Source organism: Rhea pennata, chromosome 9 (assembly GCF_028389875.1).
Source record: "Rhea pennata isolate bPtePen1 chromosome 9, bPtePen1.pri, whole genome shotgun sequence".
Lineage (NCBI taxonomy): Eukaryota > Metazoa > Chordata > Aves > Rheiformes > Rheidae > Rhea > Rhea pennata.
Genome location: NC_084671.1, coordinates 18,279,125 through 18,306,087, shown reverse-complemented (window position 1 = coordinate 18,306,087; position 26,963 = coordinate 18,279,125). Strand labels below are relative to the sequence as shown.

Genomic DNA, 26,963 nt, shown 5'->3' with positions numbered 1-26,963 from the left:
GTTTGCATGTGCAAAGAACAGACCAGCGAGATGTGCCTCTCCATCACAAACTATGATCGGGCCTTTTCCCTATGCTTTTAACTATGTTTTCAATAAATTTAATAATTGTGTAAGAAAGGTCTATTAGTTTTTCTGTCTCTCAGAATATAGTATAATTACATTCCTTTATTTCCAATCCTCTTTTGGATTTGTTTCTAATTATTATTTGCATATTGAATTCCACTTCAGTGTGGCTTCAGAATTTACAAAATTTTAGTACAATTTCTCAGTTATTTAAAGAAATTGAAGTAATCAAATTTCTGAAATGATGAGCTCCATCCCAAACAACTAACATGATATTACTGTCAATACTAAACTATGTAATACATTACAATAAGCAGTAGAAAATCAGAGCAGATATTTCAAAGAGCAATATGGATATTTATGGAATTATCCTGAACAAAAATTTCAAATAGCCGTGGCCACGTTGACATACTTTTACTACATATGGATTTTTAGGCCACCTAGAAATTTATTTGCTAGAACATTTGAAGGTATATTCACTAAATGTGTGTTTATTATCAAGAGATTTTAAATATGATGATCAAAGATCCATACCCCAGTAAACAAGACATCCTAAATAGAATCTTCCCAATCATTTCTGCTGTATAAGCATTAAGATTGAAAATTCTGAGTAAGTTTATTCAGTGTTGTACAAGTTCTTCATTATAGATTCGAGTGTAAAATCAAATTTCCTCTTTAAATAAGTTGACTCAACATCTTCATGTAAGTTTATTTCCTAACATATTCTTGACACATTAAAAGCTAGAATACATCAAAAAAAAAAAAGTCAAGTCTAAAAATATACTAAATTCAGTTTTATTAAAGGACTCTTAAGACAGTAAAATTGTCTAAAGAATAATCATGAAATGTTCACATTCAGCTTCTTTTTCAATGCCTCAAAAGCTCACCTTCCATAACTCCTCACATGCTTCTTTATAAACCATGGATCTCGTTTGTGAGATATAAATGTACCATGTTCAGATCATTTCTCACCGTTTCCAACTCACTCCTTTCTACCATCTTTTTTTTTTTTCATTTGCTGTATTTTCTATCTTTTCACCCTTTTCTGCCCATCTACATTATATCTCCAAATTCTCCAGTCTTTTAGTTTTCACACATATGTAATCTCCTAGGCTGATTTTCCCCCACCGCGCTGAACTAGCGCTTCAGGAAAAAAAAACAGGTCTGTTCTCAACAAGCAATTACTATAAAGCACAGCAGAATAGCAGCCAAGCAAGAGACCTCACTTAAATCGGAAACTGATAATGTTTTTTTCAGAAATGGAAAACTTGAGGACATTAAAAATAGCAAATCTACAAGCTACCACAGGTGCAATTTTCAATTAACTATTCTTTATTTACAAAAATAACCAAATCTCTTCAAAATCCAAACAGAAGCTCTCAAAATATGCCTCTGTGTGAGAGGATAATGTCTGAAAAGAAGATAGAAGAATCAAGGCAAAGACAGTCATTAGTAAATTTAGACAACGTTTTTTATAACATCTAGAAAATCAACCCTTCTCTCCCTCCACAGACTAGCTAAATTTCTGAGCCCGCTGGCATCAGAACAACATGGGAAAGCAACACCGTATTTCTATTAAGCCCACAGACTGCTCCAGAGCAATAGCACTGGCCTTTGCAGACAGGAAAAATTAACACTTCTGCCCTGACAGTCTCTGTTCTTTATGGTGACAACATGAATGGGAAGCTCAGCTACAAAATCTCAAAAAGAGCATTCATGGTCTGAAGAACAGGTAATTAATATTAGATGGCATATAACCTGCAAACCTGAGAACGGATTTCTCAGATAATACTCACGTGCAAGGGATTGAGAATCAGACATGAAGTGCACAAGACCACCCTTTCTAGCAGAAAACTCCAGTTCCATTTTTTGCTCTAAAATATGACTGCTCTTAGAAATGAATGATACTTTACACAGAAAGTTTCTGACAGGTGATGCAAAAAACACGTTACCAATAATGAGGTCTTTGGGCAGAGAGATATTTTTTGAAGTTGGTAAATAATTTTTTCCTTTCCTTTGGAAGGGGTTAAAAGGCATATTGTATCTTAAAACTCAGAAATCACAGAAAACCTTAGGACCCCAAGAAAAAGAGGAACACAGGTTCGTAAGACACAGTAAAAACAGAAGTACTGTCAAAACAAAATCTTAAAATATCCAGAAAATGGTACGAATGTGCCCAGAGGAAAAAAGAGCCATGGGCTAGAATGAAGGTACCAAAACACACATACTTGAAACAGAACATACAACAGAACCAAGTGGAAGCTGAGCAAACCTAATTCTGGATCAGCAGCAAAGAAAGAAGGCAGAAGATAAATATTTGAAAAGCAAAGGAGCCAGCAAGACTGCAGGACCAAATGCTGTAACACACAGATGGCCAAGGAGAAATCAAGCTGAAAAAGGAGCAGGACAAGTTCTGTTGCAGAATTTTTATTTAAAGAAATATTTATATATTTTAATATATATTTATAAAGCTGTTAATTTTTATAACTACAAATGTTGCACTTCAAGTTGCGGCACATCAAATAACCTCTGCATTATGCACTCTAAGGAGAGTGGCTCCAGGGAGAGAGGAGGGAAGGTCTACCTCTCCTCTGCTGGATCTGGTCCAAAATGCTCAGACCTCAGGTTCATGGCACACAGAAGAGCTTGTAGGGCAGCAACCGCCTCCGGCGGAGCCCAGCCTTGTGAGGCCGGGCACAGCCGACCGCCTGCCCCACGAAGGCTCCCCGGCTAATCGCAGCCCCGGCCCTGCGACGCTGCCTAGTAGCAGGGCCCCGCTGGGCGCCGTCTCCTAGCCACAGAACTGCAGCACGCCCAAAAGCAGGGATCACCAACGTGGGACCCCAACCCATCCCCATATCCCAGGACCTGGCAGCATCTCCATCGGTTGTAAGAGAGAAGCTGGGAGATATGGTCAGCATATTGATTAACAGGTCAGCAGGAGCGAGTAATTAGGACACACAGAGGAAAAAAATATGTCAGTATTAAAACAATCAAAAAATCCTAGTAGCTATTTTTTCAAGTATTTATTGTTGAAAAGATATTTTGCAGCAAAGAATCCTTAATTTAAGACACTTGAACAGATTTCCTGAGAAAAATGCAAGTAAATTACTGACTAAATGCAGTATCTAATGAGTTTCTCTGAATTTCACTACTAGTCATACGGCAATCAATTTTCAGAATTCTTCCAACCGCCAGATCTACAGTGCTGTCAAAATGCCAGTGTCTGCATTTCAACATAGTTAAGTGGGTCACATATTAAAACAAAACACTCTAAAAAGATAAAGAATCAGTTTGAAGAAGTTACAAATAACCTTTCATTGTTAAGCAAGTGTGTATTACCAGAATAGTTTAAGATGTTTACCCTTAGAGCAAGAACAAGTTGCTGAAAGAAAAAAACAACATCCAGAGATAAACTGAGAATAGAAATATAATTAGTTCAAAGTTCTAATCTCAATTATAAGTATCTAATAGAAGACCTCATAATTGAGAGCTTTCACTCCCGATAATTTTTTTTTTTAAATGAACAACTTAGGCATCTGCCATTCCAGTCAGCAAAACGTTACAAAAACCATCCACTTTCAGCATCACAGTGTCCTCATTTCACATAGTTACATTCACAGTGTTTACCAATGAGAATCACTGAAAAGCTTTCATGTAGAGAAAGAAAGCAGTCCAAACAGAAAGGAGAATGAATTAAAACTTTGGGGGATTGAAAACATTCCTTTAGCTTTGAACTATTATACATCTTTTAGCCAAGCGACCCAGATGCAACAAAACACAAGTCCTACAAGATAGGCAGCTTTTATCACACACTTTCTGGACAAACACAAGAGATGGAACACTCTAAAGGTCCTCAGTGTCTCTCCTCTTTTTCACAACGCTGTCGTCTGATTTCTACTGTAGAGATGCCAGGGAATGGAGAGAGCATTTCTGTTCAATATATATGCTGAAACACTAAGCTCTAACCACACTTAATATATTACTGCTGATGACAGAGGGATTTCTCATCTGGAATTTTATCTACTTACATTGATGATCTAAGGCACAATTCAAAATATATTTCCATATAACTGAAAAAGCAGACTAAGTACACCTCACAAAACACCAATTCATATGAGATATCAGGTAAGTCACTGCCCTTTACCTTCTGCACACTGACAATTGAATCCACTGATGTTGGATGAGCAGGTACCTCCATTCTGGCATGGCTGCTGGATGCAATGATCAATCTTCGACTCGCATAGCTCCCCAGTGTAGCCTACAAAACAGCACACAGCATTCAGAAAATACAGGAAAAATAATGTTTTATCATTAAATGCACTATTACATCATTCAAGTAATACTATTACTCTTTTTTTGAATAAAATTAATCAAAGAAAGAAACAGAACCCAGGACATTCCCTTAGTTTTTTTTTTTTTTATATATATATATATAAAATTAAATCCTTATTAAGAACTTACTTATACTTCCTTAGAGAAACCTAAATAGATAGTGGAAACCTAGAGATCACAACAAATTGTATTTCACCAGCAGCAATATTCTGATAGTGCTAGTACAACAGAGGTTGGAGATGGGTTATCACAAGCAGCCATATAACCAATCAAGTAGCCCCTTTTGAATAGTGTTCAAACGTATCCCAAATCTAAAGTCAAAATCCTTGAAAAGGAAGACTTTAAGCAAAACTTGCCTTTTTGACTTATTTGTGCATATGCTGAATGACTATCATTTGTTCCTACTTCTGGGCTTCGGAGAGAGTGTTTATTTTAAGTAGGAGCTGTGAAGAACTGCTCAGCACAGTTGCAAACTCTGCCAAATAAGCTTCTCAGAGTTCCCAAGCTACAGATTGTGTGTACTGTACTATCTGACCATAAGTTTGCTTTGTTCCATATGTCTGAAGTCTACATAACATATCCAAAATAATGAACATACTTACAAAAAACAATTTAAATAACTAAATACTCCAAACAATTTCTAACACCACACCTTCGTCATTGTGATTTTTATTTCACTTTCCAGAAGCTGTCTTGGATGAATAACTGATACTACCTTACGTAGACAGACACTTTATTTTTAAAAAGGTATCCTAAATAAACTTGTAAACATCATCAGTAAAAATCATGTTTAACACTATAAACTAGGACTAGTTAATACTATTAATATAGTGCTATAAACAGGTTAACTAACACAATGACTCCAAGGAGAGATGGAAGGCAAGCCTGGACTAGGATTTTGCTCATGAGGGAAAAAAGGAAGACGACTCTTATTTTGATTACATAATTATTTTTAACATAGTTAACATTCATAAGCCTGTTCGGCAGGCTAATACTTACACCCGCTCAAATCTATTGATGCCATCACGAAGTAGATTTCAACATGGATTCTTGTATTTGGAGTTACTACAGTACTACTCTAGAAAAGGATCTGTAAGACTTTCCTCTGTGTATCTTAGTACTTTTCACATGCTATGCAGAGCTAGATTACGATCCTATTTTCTGCAATGAATCCTGGAAAAGGAAACTCTGTTTTATCTGGATTAACACCTATAACTAAACTCAAGAGAAAAAAACATAACTGAAAAACAGATCTTTACTCTTTGAGGCAGTGATTTTCTGTAATTTTAATGAGTCTCAAATTACCATAAAATTTACAAACACTGCAATAAAGAACTACAGAAAACTACGTCAAGCTTTTGCATCTACAGGCTTCCTATTTTTTCAAGTACATTCAGCTGATTATTTTTATGAACCATAATACAATATTGAATATGCTTAACTCATTTAAACATTTTTCCATTTTCAAATTGTTACCGAGTTTATGACAGCTAAAAATTACACTAGAATTCAATATGTATCCAAAGGAATGGTGGCACAGAAAGAGGCAAGTGATCGTGCAGCTCTGCAGCTTGCTAAAAGTATCTTCTGACTTTCTGCCATTGTCAGAATAGCTTGAGGCAAAACTCAGAGATAATATGTTATGTCAGCTTTGTGAAAACAAGTATGTTCCATCTTATTATTATCTAGACAGCAAGTTTTCTGCAACTGAAAGAAAATATTATATGGGAATTTAATAGTGAATGTGCACTCTAAATTATGTGTTTCTAAGCAATCACCCTAGAAAAAAGTTTGTTGGTCAGATACACTTTAAGAATCATCACATCTATTGATTTTGCTCTGTTAAAAATCTTCACATTTCCTTGTAGTAGGATTAGAATAACACGATACTTTCCATGTGCTAATGGATCTGAAACTTGCAAATGGAGGCATCTACAATAATTACACTTTTATTTTCCATTTTTTAATAATTTTTTGTACCCAATGAAGAAGATCTTTTAGAAACTTATATGAAAAAGCTACCATTTTATGAAAAAGAAAAGAAAACAAAACTATGGGTGGAAATACCAGGCTGCTGAAGCTAACAATGATTAAGCCAGTAATTACAGACATTTGCAATTAAAAAAAAAATGAAGAAAAATTTTAAAATACTTAAAAGCTAAACGTAAATATAATGCATTGAAGTTATGGTGCACCTTGTAAGTTCAAGCATATAATAAATGAAGTTAACTACACTTAGCTTACTGAAGATTACAGGGGAACTCAATCACTCATAGCAAAGCCTTCACATACAGAAATCAAATACATTCATTTAATCTAATGTAAGCTTTGTGTTACACCATGGGAGGTAGGACAGTTTTTGTAGAAAGACATGTTCAGACTTTTGATATAATAAAATTTGTTTTTCGAGTAGGATCAGACAAATTTTCTAGAGACAAGCTGAAAAAATAATTATGAAATTAACAAGGCACAAATTACAGTATTTTAGGAAAATCTTTTTTTAATGGAAATACATTTCCAAAAATATAACAGAAATATATTTTCAAGAAATTGGCATATACTTACTCACTGTTTCCTTTCTATGAGGCAACTCCTGGTATCAATCTAATGTTTTTTCTACATGAGTCAACACTTCATCACGCAAGCAACTGAAATGCCTGTTCCTAACAGCAACTGCCTTTTTAACACATAAGGAGCTCTTGAAACAATGGACAGTCCAAATTTTTAAAATTAAGCAAGCATTTGATGATGCAGATATCTGTCAACAGTGTTTTCAGAGCACATGGTTTCCATTTTTTTCTGGCCAAAGTTGGGTACTTAAGCACATTTGAAAGTGCTAAGTGCATATCTATAGCTTATAGCAACCAAAGCCATTATGAATTTTGCCCCAAACTGCTTTTGACTGAAGAGTATCTGCAGACCACAGATGAGAACAGCTCTGTTATAGTCAGCTGATGCAATTTTGCACTGTGTGGTTTTCATTCACCAAGATGAAACCACGTGTATCTGGACTTATTTCTCTTTTCTACAATGTGGAAATTAGACCATAGTCTTTATCATGTATTATTACCTGCCCTCAGACAAACTTCTTATATGATATTCCAGTCCTTGTGCACTTTAAGCAAGTAACACTCTTACCTACAATAAATATACACTGGGATTATAATAAACAAAAATACTTAGGCATTTAAATCAGTATAATGATTGTATAATATTTGCTTTATCAATGCACTAGAATTTGCAAAATCACAGTAGACATCACAGATCTGACCTGAGTGTAATAATGGAAGCAATAACCATGTTTGGAGTCTCACATATAAGCTGGAATTATATTTATGTTACTCTGCAAAAGATAGCTGTACAACATTGGAACCTTAAGTTTTCCTAGTGAAACATTCTTAAGCTTTGTGGTAAGCATGGCAGAATCATCGTAAGTGTTCCCCCCAAAGCTTTCTTTACCAAACTAAACCCAAGAATTTTAATAGAAAGCATATACTGCTGTTGTTTTGCAAGTCCTGTCAGTTAATTACCTAAGTCAGAAATATTTTAAATTAAGACAGGAAAGCTATATTCCAAGGAGAATTTCATGAAAAGTCAGCAGTTAGGCCCAATAACAGCAAAGACTTGTGAGAACATTTTTTAAGAAAAACAATATTTGTTAAATACAACTACAATGAGTTTTCTCACATTGTTGAAGAAATAGAAGTTGCAGTTACTTAGCCCAGACCACAGTTTGGCACTTTTGTTTTCAACTTAAATAGGTTTAGAATCATTTTTGTATTTCTTCTGATGTAGGGATTTTGAAAATAGAAATGTAAACAAATAATGCTTGATGTAGAAGAATTTTCAGCGTATCTATCTAGAAAAGGGTATAAAAAATAATCATAAAAAGAAAACCAATTTTTTATTTTCTAGTTAGAAGCAATAGGTCAAAATCTAAAAGAATGCCAAATCAGCTATATTTGGCATGACATTAGCAGTATGGATTGTTCAAATTGTTCAACTTTCAGGCTTGCTCCACTCTGATCTTCCTCTCTTTAAATGTACTTTGCAGTTAGAATTTAAATCATCACTCAACTGTATTTGCATAGACTGGTAAAGTAACAGTTGATCTATTCGCACATTTATGAAATAGAACAGAATATATACACGCACTTAGTGAGCTTATGATCTAATTTCCACAGCAGATTTATTATAAATTCAGGTCTTTATATAAAAATCCAAATATACATCACTTCTTTGTTGCGCATTCAGAGTAGTTTCTCTAGTTAAGAGAGAGAGTGGAAGTCCAAAAGGCATAACAAGTACATTTGTGGTAAACTCATTGTTTTTTGGCCGTGGCTGAAGCTGTGAACTATGGAGTTCACAAAACAATTAGATGAAAGTACATGGTAGTCACATTAAGGCACCACTTGCATCCTCCAGCTTCTGGTTCAGTCATATTTCAGGCTGGTACTTCAACATAATCAATAGTAGCTAGAAAGTTTCTCTAGTCTGTACTGACTGTGTAATAACGTACCAGGTAAGAATATTTCCATCTTACAGGAATATAGAAACACATTCACGTCATGACCCCTCTTTTGACGGAGAATAACGGTATATTTGCTACATGTACCTCCTACATACATTTCATCCACATAAATACTCACCCAATATTAAACCGTATCACTCAATGAGCATTTAGAGACAGCTGCCAAAACCTGATTAAATTATTAATTTCCTAATCTGATTTTTATAACATAATTTATATTCTGCAGAAAAACACCCTGTAAGGATCTTCCTTTTTTTCAGATAAGTTCTCTTCCTTTTTCCTGTAATATCAACTGACTAGTTAACAATCTCATAATTTAACAGTCGGTAAATTACTCAGGTTTTCTACAGAGCTGAAAATGGTTGGCAAAATGCTTGTTGGAAGCAAAATAAATTAGCTACCACTGGTCTTATTCTTAGCTTGCTTTTATTTTTAAATAATTTTAGAAAATATACGTTGAAGTGACTCTTCTGTTATGATAACTGAGTTTGTCTTTGAAATGTAAGATTCAGATAGCACTGAGTTTTCTGTAACAACCATTTTGTAAGAAGGCTTTTCCATCAATATGTAATATTAATTTACCTTCCAGCATTCAACTATGACCATCATATTTAGTTTAATTTTAATTCCAATTAAAATGTCTCTATTCATTTTGATCAAAAATTTAAAAGAAATCTTCATATAGTAAGTTCAAAGAATACAAATACTTGATCCTTAATCAGATTCACAAATTACTTAGTTTAGACTTGGCACTTCTAAAACACCTGCAAAGTTCAAGTTAATTTTGAGGAACAATACAGCAGCTGCATAGTTCAGGAAAAAAAAATTTCCATTTGACCAGTGCATCTGAAAAAAAGTATTTACTAGATACAATGAAGCCACACTTATTGAAAGGTTGGTTGTAATACATATTCACATATTAAAAAAACAGATTAAGGAAAAGTTGATTTTAGGGAGCAAACTAACTCCTACTTTGCTCATCTCTTACTGCTAAAATTCTAACCATTATGAATAATTCACTCATTAGGTTGTGGTTCAGCTGTATGGCAGTGTGCTTTCAACAGCATTGCTCACAGGTGAAGAACCTTTGCTCCTTTTAAAAACTGGCCTTGTGTTCTCATAATTTTTCTGCTTCTTTCTTTCCTAGTATCTGAAGATGCACGGTTCACTTCTCTGCAAAAGACACGTACAGAATGTTAAAACAAAAAGGTATTATACTACGCTTTAAATAATGCATACCAGGCAGGCAACTGCATGTGAAATTTTTTCCATCGTGTTTCTGTATTACATCCATGCAGGTTCCGTTGTTCCGACAGGGCTGCCTTCGACAAGCATCAAATTCTTCACATAGAGCACCTAGATACTCATCGTCACAGTCACAGAAAAAAGTTGCCTAAAAACAAGGAGAATATGTACTTCACAATGAATTTGCAATTACTGTTTTCATCAAGTACTCTACTGAAGAAAGAGGTTTTTGTTGATTCTATTTAAAACCACAGGAGCTGCCATAAACCCATCAACATAAATGTCTGCATAAAGTTACCCACTAAAATACTAAACCTGCTCCAATCCTTCAGTTAAGATTTTTAATGATGTTGGGGAATTTCATCTAAGGAAGGAGGTTGGGATCACATTCCTAATACATAAAAAACTGTTTTTTTTTCTTTTTTTCACCCTATTTTTTGTTCTGTTCCAGAAATAATGGAATTATTCTGTTTCAAAATAAATATGAATTTATACAATGGAATAATTACCAAAATAAGTAACATGTGCATCTATCAGCAGAAAATCGTACTACAGAGATGCACCTCTATGTGTGAAGGGCAGAGCTGGAGTCCCAGAGACTTACTTCAGGAGTTTTAAATAAAACCTGACAAACACCTTCAATTCTGCTAAAAGAGATCATCTTCGAATGTATTTGGTACATTTTTTAAACTCATTGTCTAATAAAAGATAAAATAGCAGTACATCTATTTGAGAAATCTGTTAAATACCTTTAGTAGGCATAACATGGCATTCTTCATTTTTGTTAGTAATAAAATAATTTAAAATTAGATTTTAAAAAATCTTTAGATTTTAAATCTAAAGTTGCTGAGGAAATCTCCTAGGATGGAATACAGAAAGCGCTCTCATCTCCAGTACCCATTTAGATTAAATAGCTTTCCTTCTTTGTTCATTAAACACTAGATGGCAACATCACTCATTCTCCCATACGTTACAAAGCCAAGATCAGCACTGGTGAGAACGCAGCTGTTCCGCACAAACATTGTAATGCAAAGTACAGCTTAGCATGTGCATGGAACTAGAAATAAAGAGATGGGTTTAGTATTATATTTGCTATTTTTACTTATGTTTGCTTTATATGAATAAACAGCTGTGCATTAAACAAAAAAAGAAAATAACAATCCTCATACAAATAAAAACTGTACTCCGTAAACCTAAGATCTCATACTTTCTTTAAAAATATTACACAGGTTGAATCTAAACAAGAATTAATAACATTTCTCCAAAATAACATACACATCATTTTGCATTTATCAAGAGTGCTAAATATGCGGTCTAAGCATGTTCTGATATTTGCCCAAGTCTGCTCACAAAATAGCTCTGAATCTCTCTCACGTTAGCAATGACAGGTTTTCAAATAAGGCTATAGCTCAACTGAAAGACAAGACAGGCAGGCAAAAAACACAGTCAAAAAATATTATTACCGTACAAAAAAATACTATCTTCATATAATACAGTAATTTGCTTTGAAGATAATTCACATAAGCTGTACAGATAGGTGGCTGGCAGGGTGAAACATCGCTTTTGTCTAAGAACTGAACCACTAGCAAAATGTATAGTAAGTATTTGCACATTTCCCTAGAGCATTGGTGGAAAACCCATCAATTCATAGGTCATTTTGGTCCCTAAAGACAACAGCTATCAGTGGTTTCAAAGTAAATGTTGTCCTCAATATCTCAAAACATCAGAGCACCCACTGAGCACAGCATAGGATCAGGACCCAAGTAAAGAGTGCACATACACATTTCCTACAGCATCCTTCACAGCTGTTTTAACTCTTTTTTGATGCTCTGTTATTCATTTCAAGGGCACATGGTCATTCCTGGAATGGAGTGTTAGGTTTAGGCTTAACTACAAAATCGAGGTTGCTCTCTGTAAGGCAGTGAAGCCAACTGCTTTCTCCATAATTTACCTATTCCGGATGAGCAAAGTGAGACACTATACTAACCACAAGTTAGCATTATTTCTTAAAACATGTACAGAGAGGAGGAAAGAAGGGGATAAGCACAGCCCTTCTATCTGCCTTCCTTGATCAGCAAATTCAGATGTCTTCAGATAACCATTAACACCACTTACAGGTTTTTCACTGAAATGTAGTTAAAGAACTGCATCACCCGTCAAGGTAGTTTTCCTGTTATTGCAAGATACAGGGCTGTACTTCTAGAAAGGTTTATCGTGTTTTAAAAACAAAGATTTATGAAATATCACAGTAGATGATTCAGGAAAGACAACCATAAGAATTGCTATACAACATGAACTTTGTTGTGCTACACAGCATGTCTTCACACAGCATATTCAGTTCTGCTTTTTCTTTTTTTTTCTCTCTCTCTCTCCCCTCCTCCCCCCCAACTTCTTATAAAACTTTGAGACAAACACAAAAGGCTGGTCTAGTAACAGTGGATACTGAAACAAAACAGTGGAACACTTTCAAAAGTGCCCAGATTTCCTATAATAGTATAGTAAAATAGTACAGATGAACTGTGCTACCAGCAGTCTCCATTCCTAACTGTATACTCCATTTTCCTTCCATTCTTCTCATCTAGAAGACTAGATGAACTGCAGAGATATGTGCATGTTACAAATATAATGTCTAATAGAGATTCATAGTCAAATTCCTAATTAGATAACCTAGCCTAACTCCCTCTGTAATGGGAAAAATTCCCCTAAGATGCCACGGACACAGTACACCTTTCCTTACTGTCAATATCATGCCAAAGGAATCAAATAGAAGAGTTCAAAGAGGAATAACTTTAATATTAATTTTAACTCTATTAATGACTTTCAGAGAAATAAATCAACTGTTTTAGACTAATCTCCTACATTTTTATATATTTTATATATTTGCAGTTGATGCGCAGTTTCCATTTTTTGTCAGTCGTTATAAAGTTACTGGAGATAAATCAGCATAAAATAGTTATGCTCTTTAGCCTATAGAAATAATGATCAGGTCTGAATTACAGAACTACCATCCTTATCAAAATAATGTATCAGATATTAAAATAAATACAACTCTGAAGCCTAGAATAATAATGTATACAAATAAAAATAAATATACTCTTTAGAGTACAATTGAGCGTATAATTAAAGTGGGAAATTCTATATCTTGCTAAACATTAGAATTCTCTATAAAATTAAAATTTTATTTCTAATAGTTCTTAGATACTACCTGCAAATTTTACTTTGTATTCAAGTATCTAAACATGATCTGTTGGGAATACTTCTTTTAAATATCACATATTTTCTCTCAGAAATACAGATCCCTCTGCACTTACGTAGCCAAGACTGGTATCTTGAATATTTAGTCATTCTCAGATTAATACCTCAATTTAAGTAGTTATGTTCCAAGCTTTTTAGGCTCTTTTCATTTAAAACAATACAAAACACAAATACACTGATGGCATTGAGAGCAAGATGCACTAACTGAACCATTCGTTGCAGAGATGGGCACACCTGTATTGCCTCTGCAGACACTAACTACGTGGCTCTGCCTGCACTAAAATCTCTTTTAGAAGGATTGGAAAACTGCAGCAGAGTCTCTCGAGGAGCAAGGAGGGACTCCAATGCTCACAGGTCAAGCAGCGGAGCCAGCAAGCCCTGCATACAATCTCTGCTACTTCTGGACCTGAAACAGTAAATGTTGCAGTCTGATTTTCCCCTGGTTTTGGGCATCTCTTTATCATGTATCACAGTGCAACAGAGACATGCACGAAGTTGTGCAATGGTGGTGTTGGACCTTTTAAGACCATCAACTATGATGATCTACTGGATGACGTAAATGAGGTATTCTGCATAGCACCAACATTTCATTTGGAGCATTGCCTATGGAAAGCGAGACATACTTTGCAAATTAAAACTCAAATGTAAGATCCAGTGAGAATTGACATTTGAGTTTTAATTTGTCAAGTAAGTCTCTGAATTAGATGTTTTGATTAAAATTTTTACAAAAATTTGGATCAGCTTTGAAGTTTGCATCAGATTCCAGAGCAAACTTTGCTTAAGTGCAGCAGTGCTCAAATATAAAGTTTAGAAACATATACACAAATGAGCAAATTTTTGTTGCAGATTTCTGTCTTGTTGAGCAGATTTTTGTTGTAAATTATGTAAAAAGGACTATGCTTGCAAAAAGCAAATTGGGATGCTGCAAATATGACTGAAAACATTTCTTCATCTCCTCGTGTTCCCAACAAAGTAAAGCTCTCCACTATACAAGATGTTCAGAGTATTAATGTCTGTATTATGTATGGTGGAGTAAGAAAAACAAAAACTCAACATGTGTGTTGGCTAGTGCTCCTTCATAAGATTTAATCACTTGTGTTTGAAACTAAAGCTAATTATTATAATGTTAATATATTTAAACAATGCAACAATTAGTCATTTGCTCAACAATATTAATGAAACAGGCAATTAAAAAAAGCCTAGATAATATACTTTTACAGAAGTATAATATGTGGGAATATTTTACCATAAAACACGGTTAACAAAATGGGTTTTTAGAGCAGCAAAAGAAAACCATTGTAGCACTTTAAACAGTAATGCCTTATGACAGATAATAGTTCTGATATACAGAGAGGTTATTCTGTAGAGAAGATCAGGTGTCATGGTTTTCATTAGACATGTCATCTTCACTTTTCCCATATAGTATTCCATGATAGTATTTCCCATGATGGTATTAAATTTTTATTGAATAAGTGACATATGCTAGCATATTTGAGGAAAACTAAATGCAGAAGAAACTACACACTGCCATGCTAGTATTAAAGTCTCTATCTTAAAATTCCAAAACAATAATCTATTATCAATAGACAGTCTGTCTGTGTATTTTACTTGATTATGGAATGTAAATTCATACATACACAGAAGGTATGTATCCTTTTGAATGGCAATAAAACAAATTCTTTATAATAATTTTTAGCCAATCCTGTTCTCTGTAAGCATCTTATTATAAATATAGTACATTTATTTTCCTATTTTCAATAAGCAGAAGTGATAAAGTGCTCATCAGATTCTAAATTTCAGATTAAAGACAGACCACAAAAGCTCATCATTTTTTACTCTAGTAGAGATGACCTTAAGATGACCAGAACAAAATGAATGCCTACTTTTCCCTTGTTGAGAAAGTCATTCAGTATTCATTGAAATCCTTACAGTAAGTTACTATAATGTTTGAACAAAACTTTTCTGAGATGAGTATACATATTGTATTTAGGACTATTTTGTATTTAGAAATTAAGTCTGCCTGAAGATGTGTGCTGCACACATACATGGGGCTTTTTAAAATTATCCATTTTTTTATATATATATATATATATATATATATACATATATATATATATATATACACACACACACACACACGCACACACACACACATATATGTATACATATGTATATATATGTATATATATATCTCAAGTGAATCTACCCCACAAACTTCTAGCTCATATAGAAGATGTGTGAATCATCACTATTCAATTCAAGCAGTTGTATGTCACTGCAATAGAGGCTAGTTATTTTCACATTAATCTCAAGGGTTCAAATTCAATTCCAACCAAAACTTCGTATTTGCATAGTCTGTTCTTCCACATTTAAACTGGTGAGCTGAAGTTATGGGATGTCTGTAGGAGAACTGACTATGTCTCCACATGGACTAAGTAGAATTATGGCTCTCAAATCCAATGGATATTCAAAACTCCACTGAAAAGTCTATGCAGAATCAGAAATCACACACACGCACGCACACACACACATGCGCACACACACAAAAACCTCTCTCTCTGGGCTTAGTACTAAGGTTTCTCCTTTTCATTCACAACTAAATTGTTTGAGGATCTGGTGTAAAGCTGTATACATAAAGGTGAAACTGATATTCACACTGTGATGATGCCATGACCAGTATTATCTTTCCGACATGTCCACGCTACCACTGTGGAAGAACGTCAAGCCCAGCAGCAAAACGGAGCTACAAAGTTCACACAAAGAAGAGAATGGGAGATGGTACCACTTTGACTCACCATCATCTCACTTCACAGAACTTGGAACAAGGTGGCGAATTTTTGTTCTTTTCAATGACAGCAGTAATTGAAAAAAGAATCTCTCATTAAAAACTTTGTTATGTCTACATTCTATTAAAATCATCTAGCTGAGTAGAGGCCAACTTACATTTAACCAATAAGGAATGAGTAAAAACTACATTACCGAGCAACTTCCAATTTAGGCCAGAATTTGTTTGTTTATAGTTTTATGCATTCCACTAAAGACAATATGCCATTACAATTGTTTTACTGCAGATTGTTAATTACAGTTAACTTTTCCATTAAGCAGATGTGTTACCATATTCTTTAGCATTAAACTGGATTTGAAATAAAACTATGAACTACATAAAAACATAAAGATGGTTATTAATCTTCTTGGCACTGGAAGTAATGACTACGGGCCAGCGTAGCTCTTAGCTTATTCATGGCATTAAGCCTTTTATGCCTTCTCCTACCGAGTTGCTTTGCATCCTGGAAGACTAGATTGCACAAACACAATGAGTTATAGATGAAAACAAACAGCAAATCACTAAGGGCATGTTGTAAAGCTAAAGAAAATTAAAATTTCAAGTCAGCAAAAAAGAAATACAGAAGATGCATCTTGTGGGAAACTCATACAATTGTTGCTATACGTTCAGCATGTCATTTTGATGGTTGTTTGCTCCATCACTGGGGAAATCATTATGACATTTTAGTGGCTATCTTACCTAAGATGAGTTAAACTGGTAAAAACACCCTGCTTAATGAAACAGGCACCTTCTATTTTTAACTATGTTGTTTATGCTGTGTCTGAATTCGTTTCCTGGTTTAAATTGTATTAGTAACTAATCCACAAAAGAGTAAGGAAAATTGACATATTTGAAAAAACACTGTGGCTGAACATATAAAATGACATTTTTATTCTCCCTGGAGCAGCAAGCTGGTCATAAATTACCAACATCTGGAAACATTGTATCTGAGGCCTTAGTGAGAGCCCTGCTCATGGAAGGCTACATGGACCAGCTCTGACTGCACTGAAGACAGGCTTTGGAGATGTTCTTCCATTTGTTGAGGTTCTAGAAAAATCAGTAGTTTTCTAACAGTAAACACAAAAGCAGTTACATTTTTGAACTTGAAATTTGATTTGAAAGGAAGAGATATCAAGGAAACTGCTAATTCTAGTTCTCTCTGACTACAATGCATTGGAAGATGCCTCTTAGAAATAGACTTTAACATGATTTCTTTATGTCCCATAACTTCAGGTATAGAGGTGTCAGTTAACTATAATCTAGCACATAGTATGTCAGAAACATAATCTTGTATAATCTTGTTATTATACACAGGTTCAAAGAAAGAACCAGGTGCAGAAGGATCATGAAAAATTCATGACTTCTGTCCAGCTAGAGAGCTCTGGAAAAGAACAGTCTGTGTCTGCATGAGAGGGGCTCCTCCATCACTAACTGTTCTAATTTTAACTTACAAAATTTCTAATGTTAAGACTAAAAGTGGTGATGTGAAAGTCTCTTTTTGGAGTAGTATAATAGCTCCATTTTCTTGACACAAAGTCAATTTGTCTTCCTTTCTAATTATTTCATTTGTAAGTTAAATCTTGTCTCAAAGATTTATAAAACATGTTTCCCTATTAAAGGCAATGTAAGTAATATAAGCATCTTCCTTAAAGACAGAATAAAAAGAGGTATTAAAGCCTCCACATAGATACAAGCATTAATAACTTTTATCCTGTGATACATAATGCAGAGTAAGACAAAGTAATTAGAGACATAAGAATGAATAAACAATATGAAATATAGAAAACAAAATAAGACTATCAAAGCCTTTACCTCTCAACTCAACAAAAATGGAAAAATAGAAGACATTCCAATATATCATTGCATATAGTAATTTTAACATTATTTAAATAAATCAAATCCAAAATGCTAAATTTCTAAAAGAAAAACATTAAATTTAGCAAAGCAGAAAAACTCAACTGGATTATGAAATAGTGCATATGTATCTGAATGAATAACTTTGCTGGCTATCAGCCAAGCGGTATGGTAGGGTAGCATTTACTTCTAAAAGCTTCTTGCAGTAATTGTGTTCACACGTTACCTCAGGCATTTTAAAATTTCACTTTTGAGAAATGAAGATGATGCTCAGTTATTCCAGATGTTAGCACTGTCATACATATAAAGATACTGCAGCAGTTTAATTACTGTTGTTACAATCCAAATTGTCATTTTTCTATCAAACATACTTATTGAGAATTTAAATCAGTAAATGGTAGCAGATGAACTATCACTGAATTCCTTAAATATATCAAAATTTCTGTGCTCACAGTAGGCTCACAGCTGTTAATATTTACTCAACAGTTACTATTGCTTTTATCTCTCAAATGAATATTAATGAAACCCAAGATTAATTGTGCATATTTGTGCTGCAAATGACTTAATTCATGAAATAAAATCAACATATATAAAAAGTAATAGAGAATACATGATCTCATGTAGGCCAGCCTGGTTTTGCAAAAGCAGTGTTCAGACTGAAAATTTAACATATTCTGTCCTTATTTTTTTATGTTACTATATTACACAAAAAACATGGTGGCTGGTGCAGTTTCTATCTCCATCGTAGTCTCTCAATATAGAATTATTTAAAGGAAAGAACTGTACACTGACAACTAAATGAATATGTTCCCTACTCAGATAAAGACAGGACAATTTCCAAACATCATCAGATTACTCCACTCTGTTTCTTCCCACAGTTCTACTCAGACAATTCCAGGGCACTATTCAGTAACTTGTAAGGAGGCCAATTATTAAGACACATAAAGAGAGAAGAACTAGACTACATCAGACCTAAACCCAAAAGAAGGCTGAAGCTTCACATATCAGAACCTGTTGATCTGCAGATTGGGGATCCCGAATGTTCACGATACGCTTTTCATCTCACAAAGAAATACTCTTGTACAGTAAGAGTCAGCTGCAGTACACATTACCAGATACCTGACTTGAATACTTGTTTTTACTGCCAGGACAGTGTCTGACTCTCTGCATTTTAGGGATTTTCTTACTTTTAAGTACTTGATTTTTATAAACAACAAAGAAATGCATTTTTATTATCTAGTAACATCTATGGGCTTTTGCAGCCTATCACACAGCAGCAGGGAATGCACACACTCAGAGTATCAGTACATTTTACCCTGGACTTCTATTACCATGTAATTTCCACTCTACACAAAGATCTTGACAGGTTTACCTTACCTCATCTGGTTGTGTGATACATTTTCCTTTCCCTGAACACGGGAAGCTATCTGAACGGCTTCCCACAGGCAAGCAGGTACTGGTTTTCACTACCACAGTCAAGCGTAAAGCCACAATGCATTTAGTAACTGAATCATTCAAAAAACCTGAAAAAAAAAACAAATTTCAATTTGTTAATATACAAGACAATATGCTAATAGACATTAATGCTCTACTGCTAGACAAACAAAAGTGAATTCAAAGAAATTGTCAACCGAGAACATCATTGTTCATATTTCACAGATGTTTCAAAATTTAACACATTTAAATTCAAAACGCAATACAGTTCAGAAACATTTTAAAATATTCATATTGATGAACAAAAGGAAGGCAAGGCAGTAAAACAGATTTACCTTCAGGGCTCTCATCCGCACTACTTTGGAAAAACTGACTTTAAACTGTTTTTTAAATTGCTTGAGATAATCTTTAACTATTAAGTACATAACAGAGTTCTTAAAATTGCTCTCCCATTTGGCTAATTTCTAGGACAAAAATATAGTAAAGCTAAGGTATTAGAAAAGCATACATCAGAGCACTGTTACATATCAAGACAAGACTGACATAAAAATAAAGACTAATTTTATTTTATTTTGCTTTTGTCTCCTGCTATCCTCTTGATAATTTACAAATACATTTCCTTAAGTTTTTAAGGACAAGAGATACTAAAATCAAACTCAGTGAATAAAAAGGTTTAAATTAATTTCTAAAAATTACTTTAGATAGGAGTTAAAAGGCATACACAGCATAAACTGCATTACACTGCTAATAAAAGAACAATTTCTTAGTTGCATTTTTGATGGAGTTTGCAAGGAATACATAAACAGCCTGATAGCATTTCTTTGTGCATTTCCAATACAAGTATTTTTGAATGTCTAATCTAATAGCTCTATAAGGTGATACACTAGCCATAAATGAACACCACCTAAAAAATGGAGCACTTGAGGAGGAAGAAAAAAATTCATAAATCTCTGGCTACCACCTACAATTGCAGAGAATTCAAAATTTAATCCGTTGGAAGCTATTAAAACATGCTGGAGCACAACAGCAGCCCCATCACCCATATTTCTAATAGAATTTAACATATTGATTCCTGAAAAAAAATAATAAAGGAAAATAGTAAAGATAAAATGAGGCACACAGACAGCCAAGGCAAAAAGTAATAAAACTAGAGGTCATGCCAAAATACATATGTGTGTGTGTATGTGCGTGTTACAGACATAGAACCATGGTGGAGTTATACGTTTCTTTACAAATAAATAAGAGTGAGAGATTAAGGAAAAATAGATGCTGTTTTTAATGCAAATATCCTTAATATTAAGAACAATGACAGTAAATAGATGTGGGAACTATATGACTCAGAATGGTTTTCCTAATATTTTAAACTTGAAATTCTGAAATCTTTTACTGTATGAGCCTCAAAGGATCTCTCAAAATGCAACCCAACTTCCTGTATTAAAGATTGGACAAAGTGCTAGAATTTACTCGAGGAGAAAAATTCATTACAATACAAAAATTTCTAATGAACAGAAATAAAACAAAAGTTTCAAGAAACTCCCTGAACTTCAAGTGCATTTTCTTTCTTGAACTGCTGCTATACATTATTTGTATTCTACATATGGAAGAGTCAAATATTACTAATACTGAAAATTCCATAGAAAATCATAAAGGAAGATATTCTTTGTTCTTACTTTTTAGATTTCATTTTTAAATGTTGCATCCTTTGAACAATTAGTTGTCAATATTAGAAACACTGATCCCTAAACCGTAACTTCAAAGTAGGAAAATGTCATGTCCAATACAAATGTCATCAGCTTGAGTATAACCTCTATGAGTTAGCTAAATATTCTAAAAGATTGGATAGAAATGTATTAGGTATAGTTCAAATTTCTAATGGTCTATTTTGGCTAATGAAGATTATTGTAATCTGCTGACCTCTTCTAAGAAAGCCAATTTGTTCTGGCCTTAATACACACCACATTTTTCCCATCTGTTCAAAGATGCCGCGAGAATAATTTTCTTTAACAATAGAATGTGATTGTCCTAGGTCATCGTGCAATTATACGTGAATGCTTGGAAGAATGTGGTATTTAGAAAATGTCTTTGGGTTCACATTTTCTTGTCTGAAGCAAACTGTTACATATTCTTCAGGACACTTCCCTAAAGGAATATTAAATCAACCTTCTTTGTACTTTGAGTCTTGTTACTATTTCAGTATCAGAAGCCCTTAGGCAAACCACTGAAAAAATTATTCTCACTGGAATGCCACATATTTTCCTGTGATTTCTAATTATCTCACCCAATTTCCAAAGATAAAAAGGTAAAAATACAGCTATTTATTTTCACTTTATAGTGCTTGCATATAACTTTCCAAAATCTCTGAGCTTTAAGGCTAGAACTCTGTCTGATCATCTAGTTCTGACTTGCTGCTTAACTCGGGTCATAGCATTTCAAGTGATTACTTGGCCAATTCCTGTAAGAGTGACCGAACTAGAGTGAGTTTAAACTTCTATTTTTAACTTCTACACAGCAGAATAATTTCAGAAGTATGTTTGCATCTACCTTCATCTCAGGTCTGAAAAAAATCATTAGAGCTCATAAAAGCAAGAAATAATTTTGATCAGCTTAACTTTACCGGTTTTCTGAACTAGCTAAAATGTAATGATATGACAGTACTTTAAATCAGAGAATTCAGGGTTGAGTTATTTACATTAGTATTATGGAAACAATTTTAAAATCTAGTAAATCAGAATATGAAGTGACATATCATTTATTTTGCCAAAGGAGGGTTCTCAAGCTCTGTGCTCACACAGCTGATAGTCTGAAAAGTGTCTGCACGATTTCACTGGCAGTATGCGTGCTTAAAATGCACTACAGCTCATCCTATCCTTGCAGTTTCACATTTTGTCTAGGAGCACGAAGCACACATTCTCCTGTTTCTCTCAGATCAAGAAAGTTAAGAATGAAAAATAAGAAATATAGTCAAAATACAAAGTGATAGTATTATTTATGTCTAGGTATTTTCAGCAAGATCAAATCATGACATTCAGGTTACCACTGTATCTTTTGCCCTATTCACAACACATGCTTTCTTTATACCTGTATTTAGTCAGGGCTCTCTAAGCTAAAGTAAAGCTCATATTCCCAACCCATAGTCAGTAAGGAGTGAGTACTTGTTTGCGTTATCCCCATATCTGCACAATGCTCCCCCCCCCCAGCCCTTCCTGCTTCTATGATTGCTAGCAGTGCATGTGTAAATTTTGCAGTATCCCTTGAACAACATGAAGGATATTTTTTACAGAGAAGGTATTCAAACATTGGTTGATCGACCTATTTTACTACACTACACAAACTGAGCTGCTTCCTTGGTAGCCTCTATTTGACTGAAGCCTTCTTTCAAGGCATGGCAGACTGAGGTCAGTAAGATGGTCCATACCGGAATGCCAAAACAAGCAGGAAAGAAGTTAGCAGACACCACCAACAACTCAGACCGTTACCCTATTGCATATTATATTAACAAAAGGCATGGGCTGAACCGAGAACCCTACCAAACCCCCGGTATGCACACACTACTACTACACATAGAAACACTCCCCCCCGCCACGTGATTTCCTCAAATGTATTTTTCTTTAATCCAGTCTTAATATATATTCGCCTACTGTTGAAATAACAGAGTATCATTTTATATCAGAAATGCAGCAACAGTTCCTTACACTACAGTTCTAAGGCTCTGATTCAGAAGAAGATTTAGGAGCTTTAAGTCATACTTGGGGAAGATTGTAGGTCTTTGAGTCCACCTAAAGGTTCCTCAGATGAGAGAGAATGAGGGAGAATGACTGCCAAGTCAGTCTCTCAGCATGACTGCCAAGACCTGGCCACTCATTACAGTGCAGCACCAGTTCCCAAGTTTTTCAACTTATTTTTAGCCTAGTTTTCCCAGAAAATGAGACAGCAGTGGGATGTCTATCAGTTTCCATCTGTTCCTTTTTTCTCCTTCAACACCTGCCCACACCAAAAGTTTTTGGGGTCACTAACCGATTTCAACAACATTTTACACAGCAGCAGAGTTCTTGAAGGTACTAAGTTCCTTCAGCTTCCCTGCACATTATATACCCTTAGAATTAAGAGCATTGGTAGGTCAAAACAGGTAGGAAAACAAAAAAGGGCCCAAGAACAAGATTATGTCATTTCTCCATGTCATTCCTTGTATATAGTGCAGTCAGACCTCTATTAATAGGAATATAGAACTACAGATATTTTCAAATACAAGAAAAACAGATACTATCACTGCTTCAAGACCAAAGCAGTGGTATTGGCTATGTCTGAACTGCATCTTCAGTTCCTGCAACTGAGTAGTGTCACAGAGCTATAATACCTGCAGACACGATTTTAATTTCCAGAAGCTGTATAGCTGCCACCAAAGCATACTGAACCTCTGTAAGCCTTAGTGGCTCAGGACACCAACCATGCAGGTATGCCTATTCATCCACCCACAGTTAACGGCAAGTCAGAGGCCTAACCCAAAGTGTCAAGGTCACTAAAGGCCTACTAGCGCCCTCAGGTACCTGATACCAATGCTTTTGTACTGAATTCCAAACAACAGGTTAGGAATTATTTTATAATTTGTTAGGACCATATTATAAACAAAGAGAAAAGAAAAAAAAGTAAGAAACCGGTAGTCAATGATCTTTGATGCACTGCTTCTGTTGCATTAGTTGCACAGTATACTTGTACAGAACATCTGAGATCATTCTCATTCTCCAATGATACTGCTGGCCAACATAGCATCTGGGGATACAAAAATACACTGTAATAACAAAGCTGTCATTGTGCACAAAAACAGCCTTATTTGCAACTGGTACAACTTATCAAACCTTCAACCTGCTATACAGATCAGCCTGCTTAATGTGATTAAAGTGATTTGTTACAGAAGCCTAGGCCAGATACTGCTTTGATAGTATTATATTTGATTCTCATTGCTATAAACAGATTTTAGTAAGAAACTATTCAAGAAAATTGTTTCCAAATATTTTTTTGAAAAGTCATACAAAACCCATATATTTTAAAAATGACTATTTTGCACTGAAAAGCAGTGGTCAAACTTCTTTGTGTCCTTTATTTTTTTTTGGTACTATAGACTCATTAAGTTTAAAAATAGATATGCTTTCTTCTGTCACTATCAACACTGAGAACTCTAGACTCTGAAAATCAAATGCATATTTTTTTTCACATACATAATCTCTATCACAGTGATAAATATAACTGTGCTGCTGGTCACGTTATGTTCTCTGTAACATTTCTGCAAAGCCATTACCCTTTGATGTGTATTAAAGAGGCAGACTAACAATCACAGGGTTATGCAGGTATAACAGCAAAATTTAGGTTCACAAATTTATTACAAAAACCTTGGGAAGAAATAGCACACAGCTTGACTTTCAAAACTGGAGCCAAGTTTCACAGGGTTGACAAAATATTTATGAATTGAGCAAACCAAGTGGATTCACTTAGCATACAGCAGAAACCTCCAGGCATATGCTGCATTATGTTTCCACTATAACAAATAGGGATGTTTCTGTTTCACTACTGCTGAATTTGATAGCTTAACTAGACGAAAACCTATAATAGGATTAAGAAACAGCTAGCAAGAGTACTCTTACCCTTATGAGACTACTTGCATACAGCTTACTATAGGGGGTGGGGGATGTTATGGTTTACATTAACTTAAGAGTGGGACTTCTGACACAGCTTCAAGGGCTCTGCTTATTGAATAGGATAACGGTGAAAGTCCATGGAAGGGTGACAAGACTAATCTACTCACAGATTTCCTGCATCAGAATTTTCCCATCATATGCTTATTTATCAGCATCTCCACAATGCTGCCAAGTTGGCAGTGAACTACTTTTGGGCACAAATGTAGACCACCAGAACTTGCAATGCTACACTTCACAAACACAGCAAGTAGGACAAGAGGCAATGGGCAAAAATTGAAGCACAGAAAGTTCCGCCTGACCGTGAGGGGGAATTTCTTCCCTGTGAGAGTGATGGAGCACTGGACCAGGTTGCCCAGAGAGGTTGTGGAGTCTCCTTCTCTGGAGATGTTCAAGGCCCGCCTGGCTGCAACCCTGTCTAACATGCTCTAGGTGACCATGCTGAGCAGGCAGGTTGGACTGACTAGATGATCTCCAGAGGTGCCTTCCAACCTTACTGATTCTATGATTCTATGGTGGAATACAAAAGACACAGCTGGGACTGTGATCGGGAGAGATGCGGTAGATTGTATAGATGGCAAGGTTAACAAGGATTTATCTATAGTGACTGGTTCAGCTTGAGTACATAAGTGCTTACCCTACTTTAAATACATAACACATACTGTACTCTACAATAATATAGTACTAGCAGATGATCTCAAAGCACTTTACAAGCTTTATTTAGATGTGCCTCACATTTTCCTTTAAATTATGCATTACTATCCTCATTTTACAGGCAAGGTTAAATGATCTGTCACAGTACAAACAACCAGGTCATCAACCTGATGTAAATATCTTGATGATTAATTGGTCACAAGAGTTGTATTTGAGTGAAATCTTTAGGGAAAGAAGTCATCAAGTATTACAAACGTGAGTAGATAACCCTCCAAATACAGACTAGAAAAATAATTTCCCAGAGTTCATTGCTAAAAGTAGCTTTAAACAAAACTAAAGTATTCACAATTCATGTTTAAAAGACTCTGAAGAGTAAACATTATATAGATGTTAGCTTAAAACATAGTATTTCAAAAAAAAAATCTGAATCGTCTCATGATTTCATCTGCTTATGGCTGGGAGAAGGTAGGTATAACTTGATAATGAAGGGTAAGGCATGATACTGATTTTAAACATACCCCTTTTTGCATAGCCTAACGGCATTTTTCATAATTTTTTATTTCAGCTGTTTACTTTTTGCCTTCAAAGGCAAAAGGCCACCCTTTGAATGAGTCACTTCATGGAACTTTTTATGCTGTTCACACTTTTGCTGCTGCTATCATTTATTGAAATGCTATCTTCTGCAAGACTGGCTCTAATGTCCAATATCCAAGGAAACCATCACAGTTCACCTCAATACTGCCCACAGCAGGACCCTCAGAAGCAAAGTGTACACATGCAAACGAAAATCCCATTAACTGCAGCAGTATATACCAAATTCTCCCCAAGGCTGACTTGCACTAAACTATACTGTCAAACACAAGTTACTGCGCCTCAGCTCAGCAGCAATAACCATGTGAATACCCCATCTGTGGCACGTGCAAGGCAATCCGACTTAATTTAGACCACACTGAAAGCAGGTTAAGTCAAACAATTTCACATACTCCACGGACTAGGAGATCATACGGACTCCCAGCTGACGCAGGTTTGAAGTGTAAATGATTGAACAGATATTATAGTTTTAGTCATGTTACAGACAGCT

General features: G+C 34.9%; 1 protein-coding gene across 1 annotated transcript in view; it reads right to left on the bottom strand.

Moving 5' to 3' along the window:
- The window catches only part of DNER (delta/notch like EGF repeat containing), a 141,097-nt gene that overhangs the window by 36,097 nt on the left and 78,037 nt on the right, over positions 1-26,963 (bottom strand). The window contains exons 5-7 of the mRNA XM_062582515.1: positions 19,485-19,630; positions 10,169-10,322; positions 4,211-4,324 (exon numbers count right to left, since the gene is read on the bottom strand). Coding sequence (XP_062438499.1) covers positions 4,211-4,324; positions 10,169-10,322; positions 19,485-19,630 — 414 coding nt within the window. The remainder of the gene's footprint in view (positions 1-4,210; positions 4,325-10,168; positions 10,323-19,484; positions 19,631-26,963) is intronic.